At 46.2% G+C, this 25,481-nt stretch overlaps 1 protein-coding gene across 1 annotated transcript in view; it reads left to right on the forward strand.

Moving 5' to 3' along the window:
- TTLL10 (tubulin tyrosine ligase like 10) overlaps window positions 1-25,481 on the forward strand; it is a 39,462-nt gene that overhangs the window by 5,830 nt on the left and 8,151 nt on the right. The window contains 15 exon segments of the mRNA XM_026862944.1: window positions 1,447-1,531; window positions 2,257-2,263; window positions 4,379-4,487; window positions 8,610-8,680; window positions 8,682-8,776; window positions 9,724-9,850; window positions 11,122-11,234; window positions 11,887-11,967; window positions 12,171-12,347; window positions 14,258-14,429; window positions 16,165-16,208; window positions 16,210-16,303; window positions 17,652-17,771; window positions 22,705-22,798; window positions 23,763-24,018. Coding sequence (XP_026718745.1) covers window positions 1,447-1,531; window positions 2,257-2,263; window positions 4,379-4,487; window positions 8,610-8,680; window positions 8,682-8,776; window positions 9,724-9,850; window positions 11,122-11,234; window positions 11,887-11,967; window positions 12,171-12,347; window positions 14,258-14,429; window positions 16,165-16,208; window positions 16,210-16,303; window positions 17,652-17,771; window positions 22,705-22,798; window positions 23,763-24,018 — 1,645 coding nt within the window.

Genomic DNA, 25,481 nt, shown 5'->3' on the forward strand with positions numbered 1-25,481 from the left:
CTTTCCTTTCCTTTCCTTTCCTTTCCTTTCCTTTCCTTTCCTTTCCTTTCCTTTCCTTTCCTTTCCTTTCCTTTCCTTTCCTACAGTAAAACTATTCAAGTGATTCAATAAGCAGTTATAGGGAGTCTTGTAAGAGAAATCTCTATATTTGGCAGCTATCTCACACTATCATTCCCTTATTCCCCCCCCTTTTAAAAATACGCTTGGATTTATGCCTTTTACATAAATCGGCATCATTTTGTACCGGTGTGAGCTGTGTTTTGACAGTGTCCCCACTGCCTGCTGGTGAGTTTGCAGGTGCGCTTTTGATCACACCCGGCACGTGATTTTTTTCACCGAAATTCCTCCTCGGCATGCTCTGGCTCAAGCCATGGGTGTTCTGTGAGCTCACAGCCTGGATTCTGTTTGGAGGGAGCTGAACCGGGGCGGGCAACGGGCTCACCCTGACCCCCCCCCAGGGGTGGAGGGCACTGAACCTCTGGGTGCACATGGAAAAGGTTTTCTCCCTCGCTCTGCAGCCCCACTGCTCCTGCTCTGCTGCTGAACCTTGCCTCTGCACAGAGCAGCTCTGGGCGGCTCTCGAGGGTGGGCACAGCAGGTGCCTTTGGCCTCTGAGTCGCCCTTCAGAACTTTGCGGAAGGATTTGCCTCTGTTCGCTAAACGGAAGGACTTACGATGATTTCGGATGCTAATTTTGCCCTGTTGGCAGTTTTCATGATTTCATTTCAGTCTTAGCAAATTTAACAGCGCACGCTGCGCTGGGCCAAGTCCAAGCATTAACAAAGTTCAGCAAAGTGCTGAGCTATGCAAACTCTGCCCCAGAAAGGAAAACTACATTATAGACAGAGTATATATTTTTGTTGTCCTATTGGCGTTCAGTGCGCACTGGAGAGAATTAAATTCAGCTTTCTGGTTTGCTATTTGGAGCAGGGCAAGCGGCAAGGGTGTCTCAAGCAGAGGTGAAGCCTGACCTTTAAAATACTTGAGGAAAGCCACAGAAGAGTGAGCAAAAATGTGCCCAGCCAGCAAACACTCAGAGAACTGAACTGGTTTTCTTATTTTTTGGTTACACAATTCCAGTCTGATACACCCCTGCGGATTTGCTCGGCAGCCCTCCTCTAGCACTGCCATTGGATAGCTTTATCTAAAAGCACACACGTTTGTGGAAACCCTTTGCATTTTTAACATCAGAAGCGCTTGTGTGATCCCCAGCCATGGCCAGGCAGCAGTTGCCAGGGGATCAGCCCGCGCGCAGAGCGCTGAAGGCTGCCGGACCCCCCCAGACTGGCACAACAGCATCTCGAGGGACACAAAGCAGAAGCAAACTCGCTGTTGTGAACTCACCGTCCTTCAGCCCATGAAGTAAGGCAGGCTGTACTCTTCCAGAGCTCCAACCCGTCACAAGCCAGTTTGTCTCCTTAGAAGCTGTTTTATGGCCTTGACTAGAAGTCAAGTGCAAGTTCTCCCAAGTGAAGGCAGGGCAGGGAGCAGTTAAACCTCTGCTGAAGTATTTAGAAACTGCCGAGCAAAGGTTAGAATTTCCATGACTTTTTGTTAGTTTAAGGTATGGTTTTAGCCCCTGAAAGAAGGAGCCAAAAGGCAAGAATGTGGTTGTACAGAATGCCTCTCTGATCTCCGTGAAGATAGGGCACAGAGTGATTTATCGCTGAGATGCTGAAGCCGTTTTGTGTCATCTAATGACAGCAGCGCCGACTCAGAAGCTAAACAGCTGTTTGCATCTATATTATGACAGTTGGAGTGAACATCCAAGGCCCTCACTCCAAACGTGACTTGGCACATCCTCAAAGCCTCCTCTCTGAGATCTCATCAGACCCCCAAAACTGGGCAAGCTGCTGTCATCGGATACACTTTGGTAAAAATCACTGAGCTGGTTTTGTGGAGTTATTGCAGAACAACTACCTCTCCCGACAAACCAGACGATGTGTAGAATGTTGCTCTTTCCTATAAAAGGCTTTACATAAATTCTGGACATGGCAGCAGCACTTCTTTATGAATTATCACCAGCGATCACTGCCTTAGGTAGTAAGAAGGTGCCTGCAGACACTTGTCATTAAACAGACACAAGGAGGAGGCTTTGCACTTACTGCAGACTTCTCTTTCTACTGCTTCAAAATCCTTTCACTTTGCCGGGGAAGTGTGTAAAACAACTTCCGTGCAACTTGGTGTCTGGAGGCAAAGGCACACGCAAGCTGTGAGGCCACCGGGTGCATCAATTCCTCACAAGTTCCATTTGAGTCCTTCAGCCTCACAGGGGAGTGACGTGTAAGTGCTCAACAACGCAAGAGAAGAAACTTCTGAGAAGCGTTTATCCTAAAATGAAGCTATAGGAAGAGGCGTCAAACACCAGCAGAATGGAAAAGCTGCTTTTGTCTGAGAGGAAGATTTCTGCTTCTGATGTTCAACGCCACAGCAGGAACAGCTGAAAGAGGAACATTAAGTATCTCCTCAGCATGATGAGGATTTCTTCACACGTGTTTTTCAATTACATGCCTGAGCCTCACGCCTTTCCTGACCGGTGCATTTTTTGTTCGGGAGAAAGCATCGCCAAGATTCCTTCCTGCGACCGGACTGGCAAACGCAAACCCACCTGAACATAAACCACCGCTTACAATTCCTGTTCCCCGCTCCACGTGCTCCCTCGTCCCCTAAAGCTCCACCCAGAGCAGCCTTCGCTCCGTGCACTGTGCTGGAGCCGTGACCCTAACCCAAGTCTGACAAATCCCCACTTTAAAGACTCGTGTCAGTTCTTTCCCTGTCAGGATGCCTCCCAGTCTGAGGGCGAGTGTTGTTTTTGAGGAACAGCTTTTTATTCCCTGTCACTCTTCAGGGGATCTCAGAGCTTCATCTCACCGTCTGGCAAGAGCCCTCTGCCGGATTCTTTTGGGTGGCAGCTGCTGTGTATTATGCCAACCCCCACCCTTTACCCTCCACCAGAGCCTGAAAGGACCCTTTTTCCTCTAATTTCTCTTGTGGCTTTGCCAGACTGAGATTTAGAAAAAGGCAGGTGCCCCGAGGTTCCACAACACCTGCCCTTCTCTAAACCTCATGTCTTTTTAAGGCGGCTTCTTTTTCTTTAAAACGTCACGTCATGGGAAACTGCAAGGGTCTTGGGCCTCCGACTGGAAATAAAACTCCGTTTAAACAAATGGAGTTGAACAGCCAGTCTTTGACTGTACTATAAAACGAGAACTCCAGTCCCACCCAGGCGCAATTATGCAATTATTACTCCAACCCGCAGATAGGGAACTGGCACTGTAATGCTTTGCGACGTGGCCACAAACACAATGAACCAGGGACACTGACATGCTTGTCCACCTTCCCTGCCTGCCCCCTCCCTCAAATCCCTCGGGGGAAGGACAGTCTCTAACAGCAAATACGCTTTAAATATATCTACGTGTAGATTCAGTCACTCAATATTATAATTTAGGTTGTTGTCTTACATCTTCCTCCTACATAAGAATACTTACAGTAACTAGAACTTTGGCATTTGCCCTTCTTGCAGACTTTGAACTGCACAGTATGTCTGCTCCAGTTATTTGGAGCTCTTAGACTATTTGTTATTTTCACTTGCAAGTAGAAGTTGCAAATATATATTTCCCTCTCTCATTCTAGCTGATGTTTCAGCTGCCCTACACTTTCTAAGGTAAGCATCCGTCCTACAAAATAGTTGCAGCCTCGACTCAGAACAAGTCCTTTTGCACAACTGACTGTTCCAAGCATGAAATATTCTGCCTACCCTATGTCCAACAACTATCTGGGATTATGGTTTCTGTCTCCAGATAGAATTATCTCATTTGGTGTTCTCATATCCATCGCGAAGACAAAAAATGAGTCTCAGCTTTCAAGCTTCCTGAAAAGAAGCCTGTCTTTTATCCCAAGGCCGAATAACTGGAGCCTGAAGATGCCATGGACAAAGAATACCAGATATATCTGAAAACAACTCTTGGGCACTGCTCCACCATGAGCAGCAGACTTAGGAAAAGCACCCACTTACTCACAGCAAATTTCCAAGGCAACCCAAGACCTACATTGAGTGCTATCAAGGGGAAGGAAGTAGAAAGAGCCCAAAGATTAGATACAAAAGCACTCAGATCCCCAGCACAGTCACCAACAAGCTTATCACTAGAGACCACCCATAAGAAACTGGAGATGGAAAGTGGAGCTAATGCATTCCCGGCTAAACAACTGAGTCAAATAAATTCTGAAGAAACGAAAAATCACAGAAGGTGGTGAAAAATGGCATCTACGATCAACTGAGCAAATGATCACAGAGAGGAAAGTACACCTTACAGACTTCCCCAGACCACGCGTGACTCCGGCAGAGTGGCTGATGGTGATTTTTCCTTTCGCAGGTTAGGCTGAGATGGCCTTGGCGCCAACCATGGGGAAAAAGAACACCAAATCCATGGTGCAAGGAAGCAACCACCAACAGGCTGGATCCTTATCAGCTGACAAAGGTGAATCTTGTATCCTCGATTTAGTTATTGTGTGGCTCTCTGCATTGGCAGTAAAAAAGATATTTATTTGTTTCCAATGAAAATTTGTTAAAATTACAAAAGTAATCGGGCTGTGCTTGTCTTTAGAACGATGTTTAGATCATTTAGCTTTCTTAAATGAAAATTTCAGCTAGATTTAAACTCTGGATTCTGGAGAAATCAGTCAGCTACTATTCCATTAAACCTCCCTTCACATGGAAAAGGAAAAAAAGGAAGTTCTGTCTTCTAAGCTCTCCTCTTTTTTTTTTTTTTTTTTTTTTTTTTTTTCAAAGCAGACTGCATCTCCCTGCCAGTGTGTTTATCCCCGTGTGCACTGAAAGCAGAGCTGAGATGAGATAGGAGCTGCTTATACAGACACCGCCAACACACAATTCCCAAAGAAGTTAATGACCCGAATTCAAAATTGTCTCAAGCAATGTAATTTACTGGCTGCACCCGGTGTGAAGACAATCTCTGTGCAGGCTCTCTGGAAGGGAATCATACTGTTTAATTTCATGCTGCTAGTTTATGTGACAAATTAGAAGACTCTTTCCCCAAGGGCTCTCCCTCCTCCCCGCCACAAATACCTTTTGGACAGAGAGAGAGGCTCTTTCACAGGACAATGCAGAGCTGAGCTCAGATGCCTCTGAAATATCCACTCCTCTCTGCTGATTAGGTGTGCAAGCCAAGCCACTCTGTCTGTTCTTTTTTTAAGAGCTCAAGTCCCAACAAGCGTCTAATCCCACCTCTGATAAACAAGTGAAAAGGCCCTTGCCTGAAATTCATGCCATCAGGCAACAGGAATAACCCCCTGCATCCCTCCTTCTCCTTATCTCTTTAATAATTAACCATCTGAGGATGCAAAACGCACAAACAAATGGAGACTAAGGGGACTCATGCTTAACTGATACACGTCAAAAGATTTGACGAAATGAAGGTTCATCCCGAATAGTGGGAGATTCCATAATTAGACAGAAAAGAAGATAAAAGGCTCCCACCCCTTGGGTCTCTGTATAAAGATCAGAGAGGGAGAGACATATACGTGTTCAGACTGATGGAAGAATACCTCACCAGCACTTCAATCATTGCAGGTTATTTCACGTGTCCGTGTCTCAGGATAAACGGGGCTGTTTAAAATTGACTAATTTCTTATCACTCCAGGAAAGGAGGGAGATGATAAAAGAGCCACAAGCTCTCGCAGGAGGTACGAATGAGCAATTAAATGTTAAAAATAGATAAATAAATATTTACATTCCCATATCAAAGAGTAACAGGAGCAGCACAATAACACACCGTGTTAAGGCAGAGGAGGGAGATCAGCCTCCCTCGTGGAAGATACCAGTAGCTGGAGGGGTGGTACCACTTTGTGGTACGACCAAAATGCATTTGGTGTAGGAAACTAGTTGCACTCTACTACTTCTCTGCATGCCTTTGAACTAACCCCGCCTTCGAGCCGCTTTCAAACAGTTTGTTCAAAAAAATTTGACTGAGTTGCTAATGACGGCCTCTTCTAGAGGAAGACAGAATATGGGATGTTATCACCTGGTCTGGTGCTGGGATGGCAAAATGAGATTGTGACCAAAGAGCTGGGCACTGCTCGCTGCCCCGGGCACCGTCCCACCGTCGCAGCGAGGAAGCCAGGTCTCCGCTCCACAGAACCGGTATCAGGCAGCTCCAAATTCACTCAGGAAAAAGCTCCTTTCCGTTGGTTACAAGACGCTGCCGAGGCAGTATTTTCCATCATGGCTGTTGTGCCCTGGCTTGTTTGAACTGGTTGTTTAGTATGTTCTTTTGGTTTGTTTTGGGTTTAGTATAAGGAGGAAATTTAAGGCAGGAATCCAGGGATTCGCACTGATAGCGCTGCAGTTTGTAACAACGCTGAGGGTTTTTTTTTTACTGTTCAAACCCTTCGGTGCCAAGTACTGCATGAAGCAGAAATTTAAAGCAAGTTTTGCCTCAGAGGGTTTGCAGGAAACTTTCTTTATTCCAAAGCAAACCGAACCAGGTGTGGGAGCCTGCTGGGAAATCCAGTAACTGTGGGCACAGAGTTCACCGCGGACTGCACCTGTGCTCATAGGTGGAGCACGATGGAGACATAAGACGAGTGCTTGTAAAATATCAGAGATAACAATGCCCAGTACCTTTGCTCCACTTAAGTCAAAGGAGTTTTGGCATTGAGATAGAAGTTTTCACTCATGGGATCGCAGCATGTGCTATAACAAATAATGATAAAAGAAGAGTCCAAAGAATAGACAACTCCAGTCTTGTCATCTGCTTGTTTCCCGCTCCCTCCTTCCCTGCCACCACCTAATTCCAATGGGAACAGAATTAGGACAGAGTGGATTTTTTTTTTTTTTTTTTCCTATTCACAGGCTATATTGTTCTCGAAAGTTTTGTGCACAGCCAGGTTGAAGAGAAACCAGAGGCATAGTTTCTGGGTGCCTGGAAGCAGTAAGCCTTTGTTTTCTGTAGGTTTGGAGCCAGTGATTTGGGTATCAATATCCCAGATGTTAGTTACAGAAGGAGTCATGAGCTGTTGTGGAAGCGAGTGCCAGACTCACCACTCCTGTGAGTTCCGAGCTGAGAAATCAGACCCCAAACAGAAATTTCTTGCTACGGCCAAGATAATGGATGATAAATCCACCAACAGTTTTGAGGCTGATGACACGATTACATCAGATACCACTCCTGAAACCAGACGGTTTGCCCTTCTGAAGTCCTTTACCAGCAATCATATTCAAAACAAAATTTCCCAATATTGGCCATTCTTTCATTCATATCCAAATGTGATTCAAGTTCCAAACCGGCCATGTCCTTTGTCTCATTCTAACGTCACTGATCTGTTTTGAAAACATTTGAACACTGTGAAGATTGATCAGGTGATAGAAATTGTTCACATACCGTATTTTCTTCTAACAGTACCACGGCGTATGAGGCAAGACCCTGAACAAGTTTTGCTACTTTAGTTAAAACAAATCCACTATAAAGCACAGTGCTGGACCTCTGGGCCTGTATCTCTCTCAGGGTGAGATGATACTTGCGTTGCTTCAGCTGCTTTAAAGCAACTTTATGCTTTAGAATATCATTGTAGACTGCACCAGAGAATGGTCTGTGCTGTAAGAAGAATATCGGAGACCTGAAATATGGACAAAGCATGGGTGTAGCTTCTGCTAGGTATTAGACAGGGAAACCTCTTGACAGAGGAAGATCTGGAAGTTTTCAGTTGAGTTTATTATTCCTAGAAGGCCAAGTTCTTCACAATTGCTACAGCTAGGTACAAGCGCCGACATTCTCCTCCACAAATAACCCACCAGCACTCACCGGTTAAGCAGATCTCATTAACTTTGTACTGAAAAAAAAAAAAAAAGTACTATTCCCTACAAATTCACCAGCTTTTGAGCCCCTGGGGTCTGAGAATAAGTAACAGAAGCACTGCAAGCCTGACATGATTAGTTACCAATTTGAAGCCGGGTGTTTCCCATTCCCACCCCTTCAGCCATCGTCACCAGTTCACGTGTGCCAGTCCACTGTGTGGCTGCCTCTCGGGGGGACCTCAGAGCTCTCACACCCTGGGCTGGTCCAAACTCCTGTAGGCTTTAACAGCTGAAAGAACACCTGCTTCGATGTATGGCAAACACACCTCAGGAGGCTCTTCTCGCCCTTCTCCCTTTGTACCCCCACACCGCCCTTAGACCTTGCAGCCTGTCTGACTCCCCCTGTTTTCCATGGGATGATCTGTGCTCAGCTTCGGGCAGAACTGAGACCCACCTGCACAAGATATCCGAGAAAGTCCTGTGAAGCAGAGGCCTGCCAAGTAAGAGAATGCCATTTGGCACTGACAGACCAGGGCTGACCTGAATGCTCCCTTCTACTATGTATTTTATTGTATTTCCTCTGGTTTTCCGCTTAATATCCCGTGATACCTGCCACCAAGTCACATTAGCAACAATTTCTGAATCGTTTTAAGACAACGCCCTTAGAGATGACCGTAAAACCAACTGAAGCAGTCCGTTACCTTACAGTATTTTCTTCTGCAGTAGCTGTCCTTCTAGATGTAGATTTCATGGAGAAGGTGCCAGATCATCTGAAGTTTCTTCATTTCCAATTTTGCAGCTACTTCAACCAGCTCTGAAGCAGAGCTTGACAAAGCCAAGTCTAAAAAGAACAGAAAACAGGGTAAGGCATGCCTTCGAGAAAAAACAGCCAGAAGAAGAGATACCAAAAGTACCGGTGGGGCCAGGGCCATATTTTGATATCAGTGGATCTAATGGAGCTGGGCTGTAAGTAGATCCTCTCAGCAGACTCATATAAACAGCAGTGTTATACACGAAGTCATGCAATGCCATCCACTATCCATTGGCCTCAAATAATTTTCCTTTGATTTGCTGGTTTTTTTTTGGAGTGGTACACCTGGGGAACTGCTTAAAAACAAATCAAACAGAAAGTACCCACCAGTAGCAGAGGAGCTAACCATATATCTTTGCGGAGAAATTAAATGCTTCTCTTTGTTCGATGAAAGTTTCGCTGTTGGGACTGTTCTGAAATCACTTCGCTCCACCATATAGCAAATCCGTTAGCATCATCACTAGAGCTAGCAGCCACTGTCGCTGATCAACATTCTGTTGTGCTGAATGTAAACCAAGCGAAAAAAAATAAGAAGAGATTTCTGCCCAAGGAAAACTGTCAGATCAGAAGTTCCATTCGTTCCTGTCTGAGTTCTTTCCAGCACGTTGGCATTCTTCTCTAGATGTTGTCACCAGGAAGAACCACAGAATCGCTGCTGCAAACGGCACTTTCCTTGCTCTGTTTTCCATAGGTTTGTCTACAAAGAGCTTTTTTCTACCGCTACTTGTCAGTTCTCTCCGAACTCCTCAGTGGAGAGGCTCCTTGTTTAGACTGGGCCCTGAATGCTTCTGTTCCATGGGTACCAGTTGCAGCCTAACTGGCAAAACCCTGCTGAAATGGTGAAGTTCTCATTAGAGCTGCTGAATCATAACGTTCTTAGCATCCTCAGGCGCTCCCCCCACCCTCGCCAGTTCAGACCAGGAGGTTCACTAGCAGCCACGCAGCCATTCTAATTAATATTTCCACCTTATCCCCCACCCAGGAGCTTCTGGGCATGTTAGCTCAGTCTCCCAGAGAAAACTACCAGGAGTTCAGGGGATATGAGCTAAGTATTTGTTAATAGAAGGGAGGCCACTTTTCAATTTTGTTTTCCTTTATGCAGTGTGAGCATCTATTGCCAGAGCAGAGGCTGGCAGCGTATCTATGACAACAGAAGAGAGGATTATGCACTGAAATGGTGTGAAATCAAGTGCAGAGAGACCTATTACCATTTCAAAGAAGGTAGAGGTGCCCGTGGGCCTTGAGTGGGAGAGGGTGGTGGGAAAAATTTTAGAATGCTGGACTTGTGACTCCCAGAGCAGGGGAGGTCACCTGGGGGTAGGAGAAACAGGTAACCTCAACTTCTTGGCAGACCTCAGAGGGGACATCAGAGCTGGGTTGCCATGGTGATTAAAGAAAGGGTTTTAGACAAGAGAACAGCTTTGGGAGAAAAGATACCACTGAAGTGAACTATGTATAGTGAAAAGAGCAGTACAGAAATTTACACACAAACCATCACAATCACTTCTGAAATGGGGACCTCCCTCCGGATTTGAGCACAGGCTGGCAGAGTCCTGCAGCAGAGGAGGAGGGGGGGAGGCTCTGGCACCTCGCAAGCACTAGCCTGGGCCCTGCAAAAAGAAGGTGCCTTGTGTTTCCGAGATGCTCCCCGTAGCGGAGGTGGGGGCAGGAGAAAAGGAAGCAAGGGTGCGCTTGCGGAGAGAAGTAATCTCCAGACGGGTCACCCCACACATCCCAGCTGTCTCTAGGGAGAGCAGAGTCACTAAAAGCCCCACAACTCTGCTGTATTAGAGCAGAGTCACTAAAAGCCCAACTACTCCACTGTATTAGCCACCAACTTTTTGACTTGCACTCTACCCTTCATCTCATCAGCGCGTCCGGACTTCACAGGGTTCTGCCAGCTTTCCCACCAGAAAAGCATAAAACCAAGGGCTCCCACAGCAGCGCCTCTGGTTGGCACCCCCAGAGTGGTACTTTGCATAACAAACACAAAACTCCCTAAGCACAATTCTTTTACTTCTGGGAGCTGGTCAAGACCTGTGCCCTGGCAAGCCTGAGCATCGCGGCACAGAGCTGCCGGCTTCCCTGCGGCAGAGGGAGTGTGTTATCCCTTCCCTACTGCCCTTCCCCTCCTGCCAGCTCTGGTGGCAATGTGGTGGCTGTTTGTCAGGCTGCACCATTCCAGCAGTTGGGCAGCTGTCGAGCAGTGCAGATGGATGTGGGGATGCAATCCTGCAGCTGGAGCGGTGTGACGGCAGCGGCACCTCTGGAGGGAGCAAGGGACACACTGTCACACAAAGCCCCACCAGGTCGGTTTGTTCCACTATGAGGTTGGACAGAAACACATTTACAGCAAGTGTTTTCACTGCTCTGAGTTGTTACTACAGCCTTAAAGCAAGTTGGTGAAAGTCAGCAGTGACAAAGTCAGCTTCATCCTCCAGATTCTGCTGCATGGGATGATGAGCACAAGGGTTTTTTTTGTTCTAATGCAAGTGAACAGCTCCTCTACCAGATTCCCAACAACGGAGTCCTCACCAGTAAGATCGGGCTTTTATGCTGCCTGAGAGAGCAAGAGCAGATGATGACAAAGATCGGTAGGAGCTCTAACTCCAAGTAAGAACTCTCACCTCTTTGAACCTTGACCAGAAACGTGCCGACAGAAAGTGACAGCACATAAACAATGCACCAGTTTCTTCTGGATGCGTAACAGTACAGGATACAACACATATGGGGCTTTGTCTCTTTCTTATCTTCTAGAAAAAACACTTTTTTTTTTCCAGAAGTACGTACATCAGAGACAGAATTTCTTCTTTCCCTGTGTCTAGGGTTGTAGTAGTGCCAGGTCCCCAAAAGACAATAGTCATAGCAATTCCCTGTTTTTGGATACACTGTCCTACTGGAATGGTCGTAGTGCCATAGACACTGTAAATATAAGAGAAGGTTATGGCCCTTCCTGCTCCTTTATTTTTGACCTAGCAAAAAAACCAAATGGCAATCCTGTACCATGGTTACCTGCAGCCATCTCAACTAGTTTTCCAAAAAACTGAGCACATGAAGAATGTCTTAAGGCTAATATATATTCCTGAAAGCTTATGGAATGAGGTAGCTCAGGAAAAACATACAACAAACACACAATTGTCCATAAGCAGGAAAAAAAAAAAAAAAGCACCATTTCTTAAGTTTACTTGCAACCATCCTTTCTGAAAGTAACAGAGGAATAAATGTGTTGGGTAAGGTTTTCAACTTGTACTCGATTCACCCGTAGGTTACTGAAGATGAAAGAATTCTTCCCAGAATCTTTTCGCCTGGACTTAAAAGATGAGAGAAATGCCTTTTTGCAAAGGTGAATTGTCTTAATCATGGTGGCAATCGATTTAAATAGCTAGGAGATCCTCTGAAATGCTCATAAAGTACACGCAGGAATAATAATACCTATATGCATGTGTGTACATACATGCACACACGTTCAAGTGAGCAGCTTTCAGAGGCCGCTAAGGGGCACGTCGGTGCTTCACAGCGCACACGTTACCATAACAGACTCATTCTCTCTGCAGAAGAACAGATTTGGATCTGCAAACCACGTTGCTCTCATCAAGGTCGAGGAATTTTCCTGCTTAAAACTCCAGCTGCTGTCGACACCCTTCAAGCCAAGCTCCACGGCACTGAGGAACACCTACTCACTCATAGGGTGCCGTGCAAGGCTCCCCAGGCAAGAATTGTGCAGAGGTAGAGATTGAAGCCTGGGAATTCATGCATGAGTCGCTCTGCTGGATTAAGTACGCTGGCCTCAGAGAGTTGAATTGTTCCATAAGTATTTAATATGATTACAACGCATCTTGTCGACCTGTGAGACTTCATTTTGTGGGAGAAAACGGATTTCTCTGGTTTGTCTTGCATCCACACTTCAATCATTTCAAGGTAGATCTTTGTCATCAGAAAGATTCGAGTTTCCTTTGTCTGGAAATTTAAGAATGAATCCAAAAGGCCAGATGCTACAGTTCTGTACATGAGTTCTCTACAAAAGGCCTCATGCAAAGGAATTTAAATTAGATATTTATCATCCCAGCTTCTTTTACAAAGCTAGTGTTTTACAAGCGGGATGGCTGCAATGTTTGTTCCGTGCAATCTAATAAAGCCTCCCAAATATCTTCTTGACTCTGTCTCAGTGCTGCAAAATCTAGGCCTCAATCAATAGGCAGGGGCTAGCCGACACTAAAATTTTGGGTTGGGGTTGTTTTACTTTTTTATTCCTTGTATGAAGAAAGGAACGGCGCAGGCAGCTCTCTGTAGAACATACACCCTCCCAGCTGTTGCTAGAACATTTTGTAGGGGAGCAGAACAGCAGGAGAAGGAAGGGAAAAATACGGCAGCAGAAGTGATGAGAACTGTTTGAGCTACCGAATGCACTGTTACACAACTCCCTTAACTTCCCTCTGCCTCAGTGTCCCTCCCTCAGCTGAGGAATGCATTATAATTAAATCACTTCAGTCCTTTGAGAGGAGTGAATAAAACTGTCAAAGAGAAATGCAAAAAAGATGTTTTCATTCTTTACCCCAGGAGCTGAGGCTCCCAGATGCTTTTGATGCTGCCTTTAGTGTGCAGAGCCAGGCACACAGGGCACCCCGAGCTCCCTGGTGCCCTTACACACATGACATTGCCTGGCATTGTCATGACGTGCCAGCAATGACAACATGCTCGTGACAACTCTGTAGCACTGTCACGACAAAAGCACGTTTTGCCATGTAGTGACCACTGCACGTCCCGGCAAAGTGGTGATACCAAATTCCTCACGCCGTGCCACTTCCCTGACACTCTGCTATCGTGGCTTGGCATCTTTATCTTGCAAGAGAACAGAGCAACCTTTCCCAGAGCTTCCCTCGCCAAAGCAAGCAATATTCTCTGCTCGCCTTCATCCGAACGTGCCTTCTGATAACAAAGGAATGGTTGGCCTCATTGAAATGAGAGATTTGTGAAATGGCAAACCGGAACGATGATCTTACAGCCTTTCCAAATTCGTCTGGACTGTGTTTACGCAGCAGCCAGGATATGGAACAAAACTCTGCCTGACAAGATCAGACCAAGGGCCTTAGTTAGAGCAACACGTGGTCTTTGACGTGGACAAGCAGCAGTGCCGGGGGAAGGAGTGGTTGGACCGTATCTTAGATCTCATCTTGATTTCTATTAGCGAGGAATGGCTTATGCTCTGAGGAATGAAGCTCCACGTTCCTTTGAAAACTGTCGTGGGCAACCATTGTTTTAACAGCGTATCCTCGTTATTTATGTAGACATCCAGCGACCTTTGATGATAAAGGGAAAAACTTCCCGGGGTACATCACCCTGGAAATAAAAGCAGTGGTGCTGTATGAAGGGCTCTTTGTCTGCAGACATAAACTCTGTATATTCTCCAGCAAATATTAGTAAATCTTTAATTACGGAGCCTCGGCACGGCTTCTATTCCTTTTGAAAGGAGCTGTTCTTGCATTTCTCTCCTCTCCCACAAGCGCCCTCTGCTGCCACTCGCCTTTAAACTGGTGTTGGAAAAGGGACAAAGAGACGATTAGAAGGAACTGGCTGTGGGGGTTGGTGTGAGCTTTGCCACCTATTATGGCTGCCTGTTGAAACAACTGCTCTCACAGGTATATTCACCAGCCTCTGCTCCCGGAAGGGAAGAAATTTGATGTCCGGTCTTACCTCTTCAACGCCTGCACGGCACCATACGCGGTATTTTTTGCCCAGGGTTACGTCGGGTTGGCCTGTGTCAGTTATGATGCCGCTTCTGATGATGTGACTGTTCATCTGACCGATCAGGTAAACTAAGGTCACTTAGTTCGGAAGAAGGAGAGGGTGTGGTTGACAGAGGTGGGAAGCAGAAAAAAAAGACTTTTGAAAGGCTAAAAATAAATTCCTCCTGCATGCAAAATCCCTGCACCCAGGTAATGGGCGTGGGCTTATGTCAGGCAGGGCAGAAAGGCTGAACAGAAGGAGATCAGGTTCCCATCTCTGCCATGGACCAGTTCCCTGCTTAACCTCACAGTTTCTCTCCCTGGACCTCTTTTTCCTGCCATTATTCTCTCGTGTATCTCTAGACCATAAGCTTCTTAGGGCAAGAAGCCTTTGATTGCAGCTACCTAGCAAAAAGAAGCCTTAATCTTGGCTAAGGATTTTGCTGATCCTGTTGTGTTTAAATACAGTAACCATAATGATGTAAGATGCAGATGGGTTCTTCAGGAGCCGTCATTCTTAAATCTCCATCTTTGCTCATCTTGCTTCTCAAGTGAGCGCTGTAACAGAATGAGACTGCTCTGGCTTGTACCCCCATAAATCTCTTGTCATACAAAATAGAAGCCTTCCTTGCTCAGATCTACCTGAGCTTTTTACTTCAAATGAGGGCCTTCAGTAGTTAGAAGTGGCCCTGATGAAAGAGAATGTAAAATTAAAAAAAAAATCAGAAGGAAGAAACCAGTTTGATTTTAAAGCCCTCTCCTCCTCCCAGCGTCATTCTGTGTTCTGAGAACCAGCAAAATACACATTAGGGAGGTATCAGAGGAGCCCCCTTCAGCTGGAGTTTGAGTGTTCCTGTAGAAGTGCAGCTCAGGACAGCGGATTATAGCTGCTCCCTGCAATGTGAGCTATTATCAGTGTGCTGCTTGTTTTCCTGGAATAGTTTGTTTGCTCAGCTAGAGAGCTATCCACATGGGAATTCAGGTGCTCGGGCAGGATCCCGTGGCACAAGTGATATTAAACAAAGGACAGGTGTTTCTTAGCAGAACATAAATTATCTGGGTTCCTGCTGGGAGGAGGGAAAGGAAATTTATAGGAGCTGGCCAGGCTTCTTCAAATTACAGTTGATTCTGCTCTCATGCCCTTGCTACGCTTTCATCCCACCTGGAATCAGCCATTTTCTTACTGTATTTCCAAAAGACAAGAGGCAGCAGGGACAGCATCAGAAGCTTTGCAACCTCACAGTAACCATCTCACAGATGGACTCTGCGGCCAAGCCCGGCTGCTTCACAGGGAAAGGGGACTTGCCTTTGATAAACTCCAGCAGACATGGGGAATAATGAGACCGTGGGAGAGAGAAACCCTCAATGTTTCCGCTGGGGATACATCCCTACATCTCTCCCAGAGGTACTCTCCTATAGGGCAGTACCAGGCAGACAGACACTGGAACTGGGTTTAGTCTGAAGAATACCATGACCATGACTTGAAAGCCGCTCTCCCTGTCTGCCAGCTGCTGGTCCAGACATATCACACACACAGAGAAAACACTTCCCTTGACAGAGACCTTGGGGAATTGTCTCTACAGCACCCATGTGGGTCAGGCACATTCCTGCCTGTGGCAGTGTGGCGCAGTGAGAGCCAGGACAGTTGCTCTGGTAGCGAGGGGCTCTATTCCCTCCACCTCTATAATGTGATCCTGGGGTTCTTCCCAACTCCAGATGCCTGGAACAACTCAGGCGAGTTGGATGTCTGTCATGGAAGCCAGTTCCCAGTGATTCCTCACCGCCAGACATCTAATCCTCCCTTAGCTCTGTTCCCTCAGCACGTGCAGAACAAGAACTCCCCATGCAGCCCGCTGAAAGAGGAGAGTTTGGCGGATGGAGGACTTCAACAGCTACGTTAATGAGAAGTTGAGAAAACCCAACGGCCTCCCCAAAGACTGGGTTTTCACTGTGTTTACTGTAAGTGCAAGCAAGCGTGTGGTGTGCTGGTCTGCCTAATTAGGGTGACAGGAACAGGGAGAAAACCCGTCAGTTCACTGGAGTCCCCAAGGAAACACACACACACACCGAGTGAGAAGGTATTGATGGTCCCATGGTAACCATTTATCTGCAGATGCGAAACACAGAAGTGAAGACACAAAGAGTTTTAATTTTAATAAAATGGGCAAACAGCTGAGAAAAAGAGCGTGAATGGAAGCGCTAGCTGTAAAAACGCAATTATTGTCTTCACGTTCCTGGCCCGATGCTGTGGTCCTGCATTAAAAAATAAAGTGCACGTTAGAAAGCTCTCCAGCTTCCCAGTCTGAAAAGGGACTACACTTTCAGTGGTCTCTTTGCTGTCTGACTCAGCCTCACCATCCGTTCTCCATCTGAGTTTGCCATATGAAAATCATCTCAGAGCCTTAGATCTTATCAAGGAGGAAAGATAAGAAGGCTTAACTGGCTTGATTTCTGACCATCTCCCTGTCTCACTGAGGAAACAAAGTGAAGAAATTTTCTTTCCTGTCTCACTGAGGAATCAAAGTGAAGAAATGAGTCCTGGAGACATCATTTCATCAGCCCGAGTCTAATGATGCATCAGTTCTCCACAGGACTTGCTGGGGTGAAGATGAAAAGGGCAGAGGACACCGCTTTCTCAGGTTAAGTTTGGAAACGCTGTAGTTTAAAGCCAAATACAAAGAAAATCAAAAAGCTAAAAACGTTGTTAAAATACATTTTTGTTTAGAAAAACAGCTCGGAAGCAAATGTAGTTGAATATGCCAGGTTTCTCAGGGGATCAGAAACTTCAGCCAACATGATGGTATCTCTCCTCATGCAGAAATTCCCCACTGTGCATTTCAACTCCAAACAGAGGGAAACTGAGCATCACCTTCTGTAAGTTGCTGTAACTCGGCAGGATTCTTTAACACACTACGTCCAGCACAGCTGCGAGGGGGCTGTGAATCATCACTGTCAGAAATGGTTGCGTTCAGCTCACATCTAGGTGCCTCCATAGGAGTAAATGAAAGAAAACCGCCGAAAATTCTGCAGGCAGCTCATTCCGAATAAGGGCCAAGGGCCAAGATTCCTTCACATACCACAGGAGCAGTCAGGAGAACCAAGTTCAAGAGGAGGTTTCAACTCAAAGTGGACAGACATGTAATCTGCAAAATGCAGCATCCTTCCAAGTCTAGAGAGGAGCTCTGCTGGAGGCAGGGGAAGGAAAAAAATGTCCCTAAAGCAAGAGGACACCTCTGACTGACAGTGACGGCTATGCCCTCAGCATTCACAACCACCAGTTACCACCATTCCCTGTCTTCTCTTTCAGGACAGGATGCAGCGGATCGTCTTGCAGTGCTTCCTGGCAGCCAGGCACAAACCGGATCACAAACTGGGCCACTTCGATCTCATCGGCTGTGATTATTTTTTAATTGATGAAAACTTTAAGGTACAAATACAATACCGTCAAGCACTTGGTATGATATTGGCTGGATGTCTAACGCTGGCACGGTTGACACAGGCTCTGGTGGTAGGAATGAATCAGAGCTTTCAGTCGGTCAGCTATGAAGTGCAGGGTTCATTTTTTTTTCTCCAGTTCCTTTGTCCAGCATCAAGACACGGCACCTGCACTGCCTGCACGTTTGCTGCACGGAGAAACTCTGGCATTAACAGCTCAGGGTGGGAAGAAAAATACCTGCTGCAGGTGACACTCTTCTGTGCAGGGTTTTCACAGGGATGTGGAGTTCACAGTGAAAAGGATGGGCGTCCTAATGCCCACTCAGTTCCTTCTTTCTCCAGAAACCAAACATGCCAGATGATCAGCCAGCATAAATCAGTGTGTGATGCCTCTAACACCACATGAACTGCACTGATTTAGCCGAGTTATCCATCAAAGGCAACGAAGAAGTCGCCCTCCCCGTGCTGATATCGATCCGGATGTCAGCATCAGCACCCCCATGTTCACTGTAGATTCGCCACTTAGCAATAGGTCAGCCCACCGAGTCTATGAAACCTGCTAGAATTACAGCTCAGACTTGTAAAGAGTGAATGAAACACAGAACAAGAAAAGCCAGAAGGGAAAGGGAAATGTTAAATACAGTGGCTGAAGTGATTTGAATTCAGCCCAGTCCTCCAAAACCACCTGGCCTAAACGTAACAGAAAGCCATCTGGCAGATTTTGCTGTTGCTAAAGGAGAAAGGAACTCAAACATATTCCAGCAAAGGGCAGTGGGAACAGCAAACCCTATGAAAGAATGGAATTAATGTATGCAGCGGTGGGTAAGGCACCCGAACAATAGACTCCTTTGTACGGGAAGTCAATGGCAAGGGAGAGTAAATGGCAAAGACATAGAAACTGGGGCTTCTCAAATTTCAGCGGGAATTGTCTTTTGCAAGGTTGGCATGCAAAGCCCTGGCTGTGTAAACTTCAGGTAGAATAGAAGCTCCCGTATCGCTCTATTGGGGCAATTCCTACTTGGCTAGTTAAAAACTTCAGTGTTTAACGACCATTTACCTCCCCGCGTATTTTACATACGGAGAGATAAACAGAATCCGTTTCTTGACGAGTATTATCCACGAGAGTGATGAGGATTTCTGGACGCTTAGTGGTGACAGAGTCAGTTGGAACCTGGAACGTCCCTTTGAGAGAGAGCAGTGTGGAAATGTAGGCATTTATTTAGCATGGGTTTGTCCATGTTTTCTTGCCCCTGCTGGGGGGGGACAAAGCTACTGGTTTTACTGGTGCGGTGCTGCACCAAGAGGCACCTGCAGACTCCCTGCAGAGGCAGAGTACCACAGCTGGATGCAGGTCCGACAGCTTCGACCCAAAATTAACGCTGATAAGCGCAGCAAAATCCCAGTTTTCTGTGGGCTGACAGTACAATTCCTGTCCCGCCACCTATAATACACAACAGTCTTATTCTTCCCGTCATCCCGTTTCGTGACACGTCTAAGATCTGCTTTATGCTGATTTAACACGGTCTTACATGTTCGGTCCCATAGCTCATCATGCCTTTCCCTCTTCCTTATTTGTCTGAGATACAAACGCCCCCAGCATCACTCCTAATCATTCTTGAAGGCCCTGCAGCATTCTGATTCCGTCTTTGGAAGGTGTTTTTCCTGCCTCGGAGTTCTTAGAAGCATGGACTATGAGACACCACAGCTTTCTGTGGAGGTTTGCCTATTGATAGGTAAGCTGAGAAAAGAATGAAGTGCTTTAGGAGGAGAGGGAGCGAAAGTGACGTGGATTGGTTGTTGTTTTTGTTGTTGGATGTGGTTTCGTTGTTGTCGGCTTTTTTCCGACTGTTTTTCTGGAGCTTCCTTGTGCTGCTTTGTAAATGCCCAAGTCACCACGCGCCTTGGGACAGCGTCATTTAAATGCTCAAGGAACCTGTTTTCAGAAAGCATTGCATCAGCCGTGCAAAAGGGCTTCTCTCCAGAGGTATGCTGGGAAGACAGATGTGTAAATTTTTTATCAGCCATAAAGGAATTCAGCTATCTACCACCAGAGAACAGAGCGAACGCTGATAAGCCGTTTGCCAATTTGTGATAGATGTAGGCGAATGAAGATAACACTCAAACCCTTAGTTAAAGCAGGGACGGTCCCTTTGATTTGAATGACATAATTCAGTCACCCCAGGAGCAGGAGGTACCACACGGACACTGTAGGCTTGGTTGTGCCCTCCCCAGGTCACAACGATAAAAAAAAAAAAAATCTGACAAAAGCTTGTTAAGGCTGTGGAAAACAGAACCCTACTGCCTTAGCCTGTGGTCTCCAGTCTGGGTCAAGAACATCGGAGTAGCCCTTCCAGTGCCTGGTTTGTGACTCTGCATGTGGCTTCAGCTATGTCCACGCAGGACACACAACGAGTTATTTTCTTCCTATTTCTGACTGGTGTTTCAGTGCTGCTTAAAGCTCCAGCCAGAAATCGGGCTCCCTGGGCACCTGCTGCTACACAAACGCAGAACAAGACAGCCCTGCTGGGGAAAGCTTTGGGCTTTGAACTGTGTTACAGCCATCCTCTCTAAGAACAAGTTCGGACGTCGAGAGATGTGTACGGTCCCATTCAGTCTTGGCTGTCAAGTCACTTGGAGCTTCTGGGAGCATGAACTGATGCCCTCTCCCTCCCTGAGAGCCCAGCAGGATGTTTAGTTTCCACCTGGTGAGCTCCAGCAAGGATCCACACAATTAAATGAACTAAATGTGTTTTCATCAGAAACAGAACAAAACTGGCTCAATCACGCATTTCCCGCACACCAGGTTGTCTTACCTCTGCCCACGTCAGCAGGGAAAGGACCCTTGGGACAGGTCTTACGCTGTCTGAGCTGCCACGTCAACACGTGACCGAGCCTAGTCTCACCCTCCAATGCTCCTTTGAAAGACTAAACTGCTGCTGTAAGGGTGGTTCTGCAGCAGTGACACCACCAGAGTAATCGAACTCGATGAAAATTAAATGTATTTGGCAGATGCTAACACTGCGTCTAGCACTATACAAAGAACAAGACCTCAGATCCTGGTGTAATCCAGGATCCGGCTGCAGTCGTTATGTTGTTCAAGAACCTATGGCCAAGTCTCACTATTTAAAGTTTTTAAGCCTACCTGTGATGTCTTGACAGAGGAAGTTTAAGACGTGACAGAACATGAGTTGTAGTGGCAGGCTGCAGGGAGCAGTAACCTCCTCATCCCCCAGAAACATCCAGAGCATCACCCCTGGCTAAAGCCTCACGGCACTCGTTAGTGTTCTCCTCACTTGAAAAACCTAAAAAAAAAGGATGGCCCATGGTTAGGAAGTTGAGGCCAGACATTCTGGGTTTTGGTTCCCTTTCTTTACCATGTGTTTGCTAGGAAATTTCAAGCAGATGCAGGGAGAAGCACATGTAGGATGGAATTCCCATGGAAGTTAGGGATATTCACGCAGATCTGGTGAATCTTGGCCACCTTCTCTCTGCTCTTCCTGAAAAAGAACAAAGGGCATTTATTAACTGGCCCTGGTTGTTGGGAGGTTGAGTATTTAAAAACTGTGAGACATTCAGACAGCACAGTAATGGGGAATGTAGGAGACGAACAGCATGATAGATATCCCAGAGACACTTCTTCCTCCTGTTTGTCAGTTTTATTTGTTTTGAAGGAGAGGAAACCAAAACCTAATGAAGATAATTATGAAGGTTCATTGAGTTTGCCTGTCAGCACAAAATCTTATGAACTTTCAAGAGGAAAAAGAACATTTAATGAGAAGAAGGATGAGTTTGCCAGGAAAAAAAAATGTATGTAACTTAGGTGCCCTCTGTTGGCACCTGCAAAGCAGGTTTTTTTTGAGCAGCTGCTCCAGTTCTCTGAAGAAAAAAAAAAAAAAAAAAAAAAATACACTACGTTCACTTACGAGTCTTTTCACTTGTTTAGTAAATATTTCAAAGAAGTGAAAATTATTGTATTTTATTCTCAGCAAAATAAAGTGCCAAAGCGAAGACTACCACGTCACCAAACCAAGCACCAACTCCATTTCACAGGTGCTTTGCAAGCAAACTCATTGCTGCTTCCAAAAAAAAAAAAAAAAAAAAAAAAAAAAAAAATTTTTAAAGATCATTTTTTAAAGTCAATTAAAAAGGAGTAAAATTCTCCTGGGGCTGTTACAAGATTAAATATCCTTCCTTACAAAACAAAGAGTATTTCCTATATGTGTTATATACAGGATGCAGTACCATATGGTCGAGGCAGGGAACGAACAGATGAGTTTCTCTCACTATAGGGGAAAGAAATAGTAAACAGAGTTACACACAAGTTAATTGTTCGGTTTCACACAGATTTCTAACTGGACCATCACATTCGGTGGCTTGTAGCTTCAGACCTTGGCATTCCAAAGGGAGATGGAGATGAGACTAGCGCAGATACAAAAAATTATCATCTTACATGGCCGCAACCTGAAACTAAAGCTTACCTGGGAAATCGAGGCCAAGGGTTCAGTGAAAACTCAGTACCATGTGTGCTTAGCTTTGATCCCGCGTTTACCTCAAATCAAAATGATTCCTAGATTCCTTAAAACTTTATTTCACGGTGTCCAAACAACTCAACTAAGAAACTGTTACGGAGACTGGGATGTGAAGGAACGCAGTGCCCTTGCACACCTACAGAGCAGGAGTTAATCTAAAGCACGTCAGCCCGAGACACCTCGTCTCAAGTACGTAAATGTATGTGAAAAGGGATTTTGTTTAATTCATCCAGTCCTTATGAAAATTCTGCCCTGCCTGCAGTCTGTGTTGTGGGATTTTGTTGGGGTTTAGTAGTACTCCTACCTCTCGAGGTGTTCACTAAGGCAGCAACAGGGCTCTGCTCTGACTCTAAGGAGACCCAGCCGAGTTTCCTGGCCGACATTCATCTTTCCCAGGTCTGGCTTCCGGAGATGAATGCAAACCCAGCACTGCACACCAACTGCAAAGCCCCGAGAGACGTCATCCCAGCTGCAGTCTGCGAGGGTCTTGGTGAGCAAACAAGTCACGGCCATCATATCCCTCCACTGCTGGTCGGAGGAGAGACTCCTGTTTCTGTCAGTCGTAGGTCCAAACCAAACTTGGAATAAAGTTTGAATAAAGATACCTCACCGCTGAGTTAACTAAGCAATTTAGAAGGCACTGAAAATTCGAACCCATGCAGACCTAGAAAAGCTATGGTCTTTTTAGTCGTGCACCCATTAGAAAGAAATGCGTCTACATTTATTTTTTTTTTTTAGTTATAATTATTTTTAATAATACTTTCTTATATATTTATGTACAAAGGGATAAATCTTAATACACGTCCCTGCACCCACACGTTTTTCTCACACCTGTTGTTCTGAAAGTGCCTTACAACCCATTGGAAGCGCTTAAATGCCAGCGGACCCCACTGTCCTCCACAAACACAACGGGCAACCGTTACGTGAACTACGCAAAGACTGAAAAAAATCCTTACTGCAGTCCGATATACATTAACTCGAACTGCTCCTGCCTGAAAACAATCTTTCAGCCCCGATTTTCTGTGATATCGTTGTGTGTGTAAGGGGAAGAAGTAAAGTGAGAGTCTGTCTGCGTGAAGGGTATTAGCAATAGCCTGCTCACATTTACTTTCATAGTTACCTTCCTGTGCATATGGATGTTTATTTGGGGGTATATACATATCCTGGATCGCCCTGTAAGCAGCTCTATATATTTTTCCTAACAATTTCCTACAACATTTCCAGTGGAGCTGAAGCTGGCTGAAGTGAATGCAATAAAAGTGTGGTGGATATTTTTTTTTAAAAAAAATTCTTTTAATAGTGATAGTCCACAGATCACAGGTTCGAAACCACTTCCCCTCCCGACCCCGCATCCTTCCTATGCACACAGCTGCTCTGTGCATGCACATGGCAGCTTGGGTGTATTTTAGCGTCAGAGCATTTGGACCATCTCATAAATGCCTCTTCTCTTCCAGATTTGGTTCTCGAGGTTTCCAGCAAGCCCCTCAAAGGCCAGAGTGTTTTGCCTCTGGAGACACTCCACCGTTTTGTGCTTCTCTATCATGAGGATGCTGCAGACCTTGACCAGAAACAACCCTCGAAGCTCAGGAGTGGCCTGTGTGCAGGCTGGTATCTGCGGCCACACACAGGCAATAGCAGCCACTTCAGTCAGAGCCCTGCCAAAGTGCTGCAGAAGTCCCCCAAGAAGCCCGGTCGCTCTAGAAAAAAAAGGTTTCCTTGCTCAGAAAGAATTGTTAAACAAACTGTCCTAACTACACCACACGTGCAGGTCTTTGACCGTCACGGGAAAACTCTCAGAACCATTATAGAGCAAGAGGGTTTTCACAAGCTCAGAAAACGTAAAATAAAAGGTAAACTTGTAAGTGCTGTGCATGTTCAGCTCATTTTCACCTTCTATAAACGGGTGTCAACCTCAGCTGGAAATCCAGTGACTATTTCTGTAAGTACTGAGCTCTTCTGCAGAAAGTAACACTTCAACCCGCCCGCCAGAAATTATGGGAAAGCTACAGAAAACCAGACAACTGTTACCACATGAACCCCCGTCCCTTTTAAAAACAATGGTGATCTGACGGGCGCAAACCAGAAACAGGCTGAACTTCGTACATACAAACCCCTCGTACAAAAAGGAAAGGAAAGAAACTGCAAAGACTGAACCTACGGCTTAACAGTGGAAACCCCCCAGTTGGTCCCATCGTCTGTAGGAGATTTGTACATCCAGCCCCCTCCCTCATTACACCGTCTGTGCCTTGCACACTCATTATATTAAGACTCTCATTTTTTGATTTGGCTGAGGTGAGGGCCCAGCAGCAGCGCACACGTACCACATCAGGCCACCGTCTTCGCAGGAAACAGTGACGCTGGGGGGGGGATGAAGGAGATGGGGAGGAAGGGAGAGAGGTTTAAAACCAACAGGAAATGCTTTTACATCTCAAGACGCTGCTGCTTCTAACCCAAGAGGGATTTAAATGAGTAGAAAGTTGAAGGGTACATGCGTGTTTCCTTCCCCTCCTGTGCTTGCGCTGATGGACTGGAGTTGAGGCACGTTCGTGTGGTCCTGCGGCTGCAGCATCGGTTGGAAGCAAGGATCTGCGGAGAGAGGAGCTGCCAGCCAAGCATGGGATGCTGCAGCCTGAGGGCCAGGCAGGCTGTGTCTGCAGGAGCCGGCCAGGATGAGGTGGAGCTGCTGGAGACAGGCAGGATGGGGTAGGTAACCATTTCGGGGCACGTGAAGAAAGCTTATCGGCTCCACTCAAACTGAAACCCAATGGCTGTATTCGCTTTCCAAATATCACTCTCTTAAAGGAAAAGCTTTCTCTTCCTCCCGCTTTCTAGCCAGAATTTAGAATTAATTACAGCATTCTGTACCAGAATCATCTAAACTTCTACCTAGAGCCTGCTTACTTCTCCTCAATATGTCCCCTCAGGTGTCTCAGTCTTTTAGACAGCGGGTCAGTGTCTGAGGAGCTGCAGGTGGCAGCACGCCGTCCTGCCGTGGATGTAACCCGGGTTTGGACGGGCAACCACAGCTCCTGGGGCTCTGGCAAGCACTGCCCGTGTTTTGTCAGAAATGGATGCTTCCAATCCGACTGTCACAGGTCAGAGGCAGATCAGAGGCCTGAAAAGAAGCTCAGGTGCCTTTAGTCATGCTTCCACCTCTGGAGCAGCCTCAGCTC

Source organism: Athene cunicularia (genome assembly GCF_003259725.1).
Source record: "Athene cunicularia isolate RWA chromosome 21 unlocalized genomic scaffold, athCun1 chr21_part1, whole genome shotgun sequence".
In the NCBI taxonomy this organism is placed as follows: domain Eukaryota; kingdom Metazoa; phylum Chordata; class Aves; order Strigiformes; family Strigidae; genus Athene; species Athene cunicularia.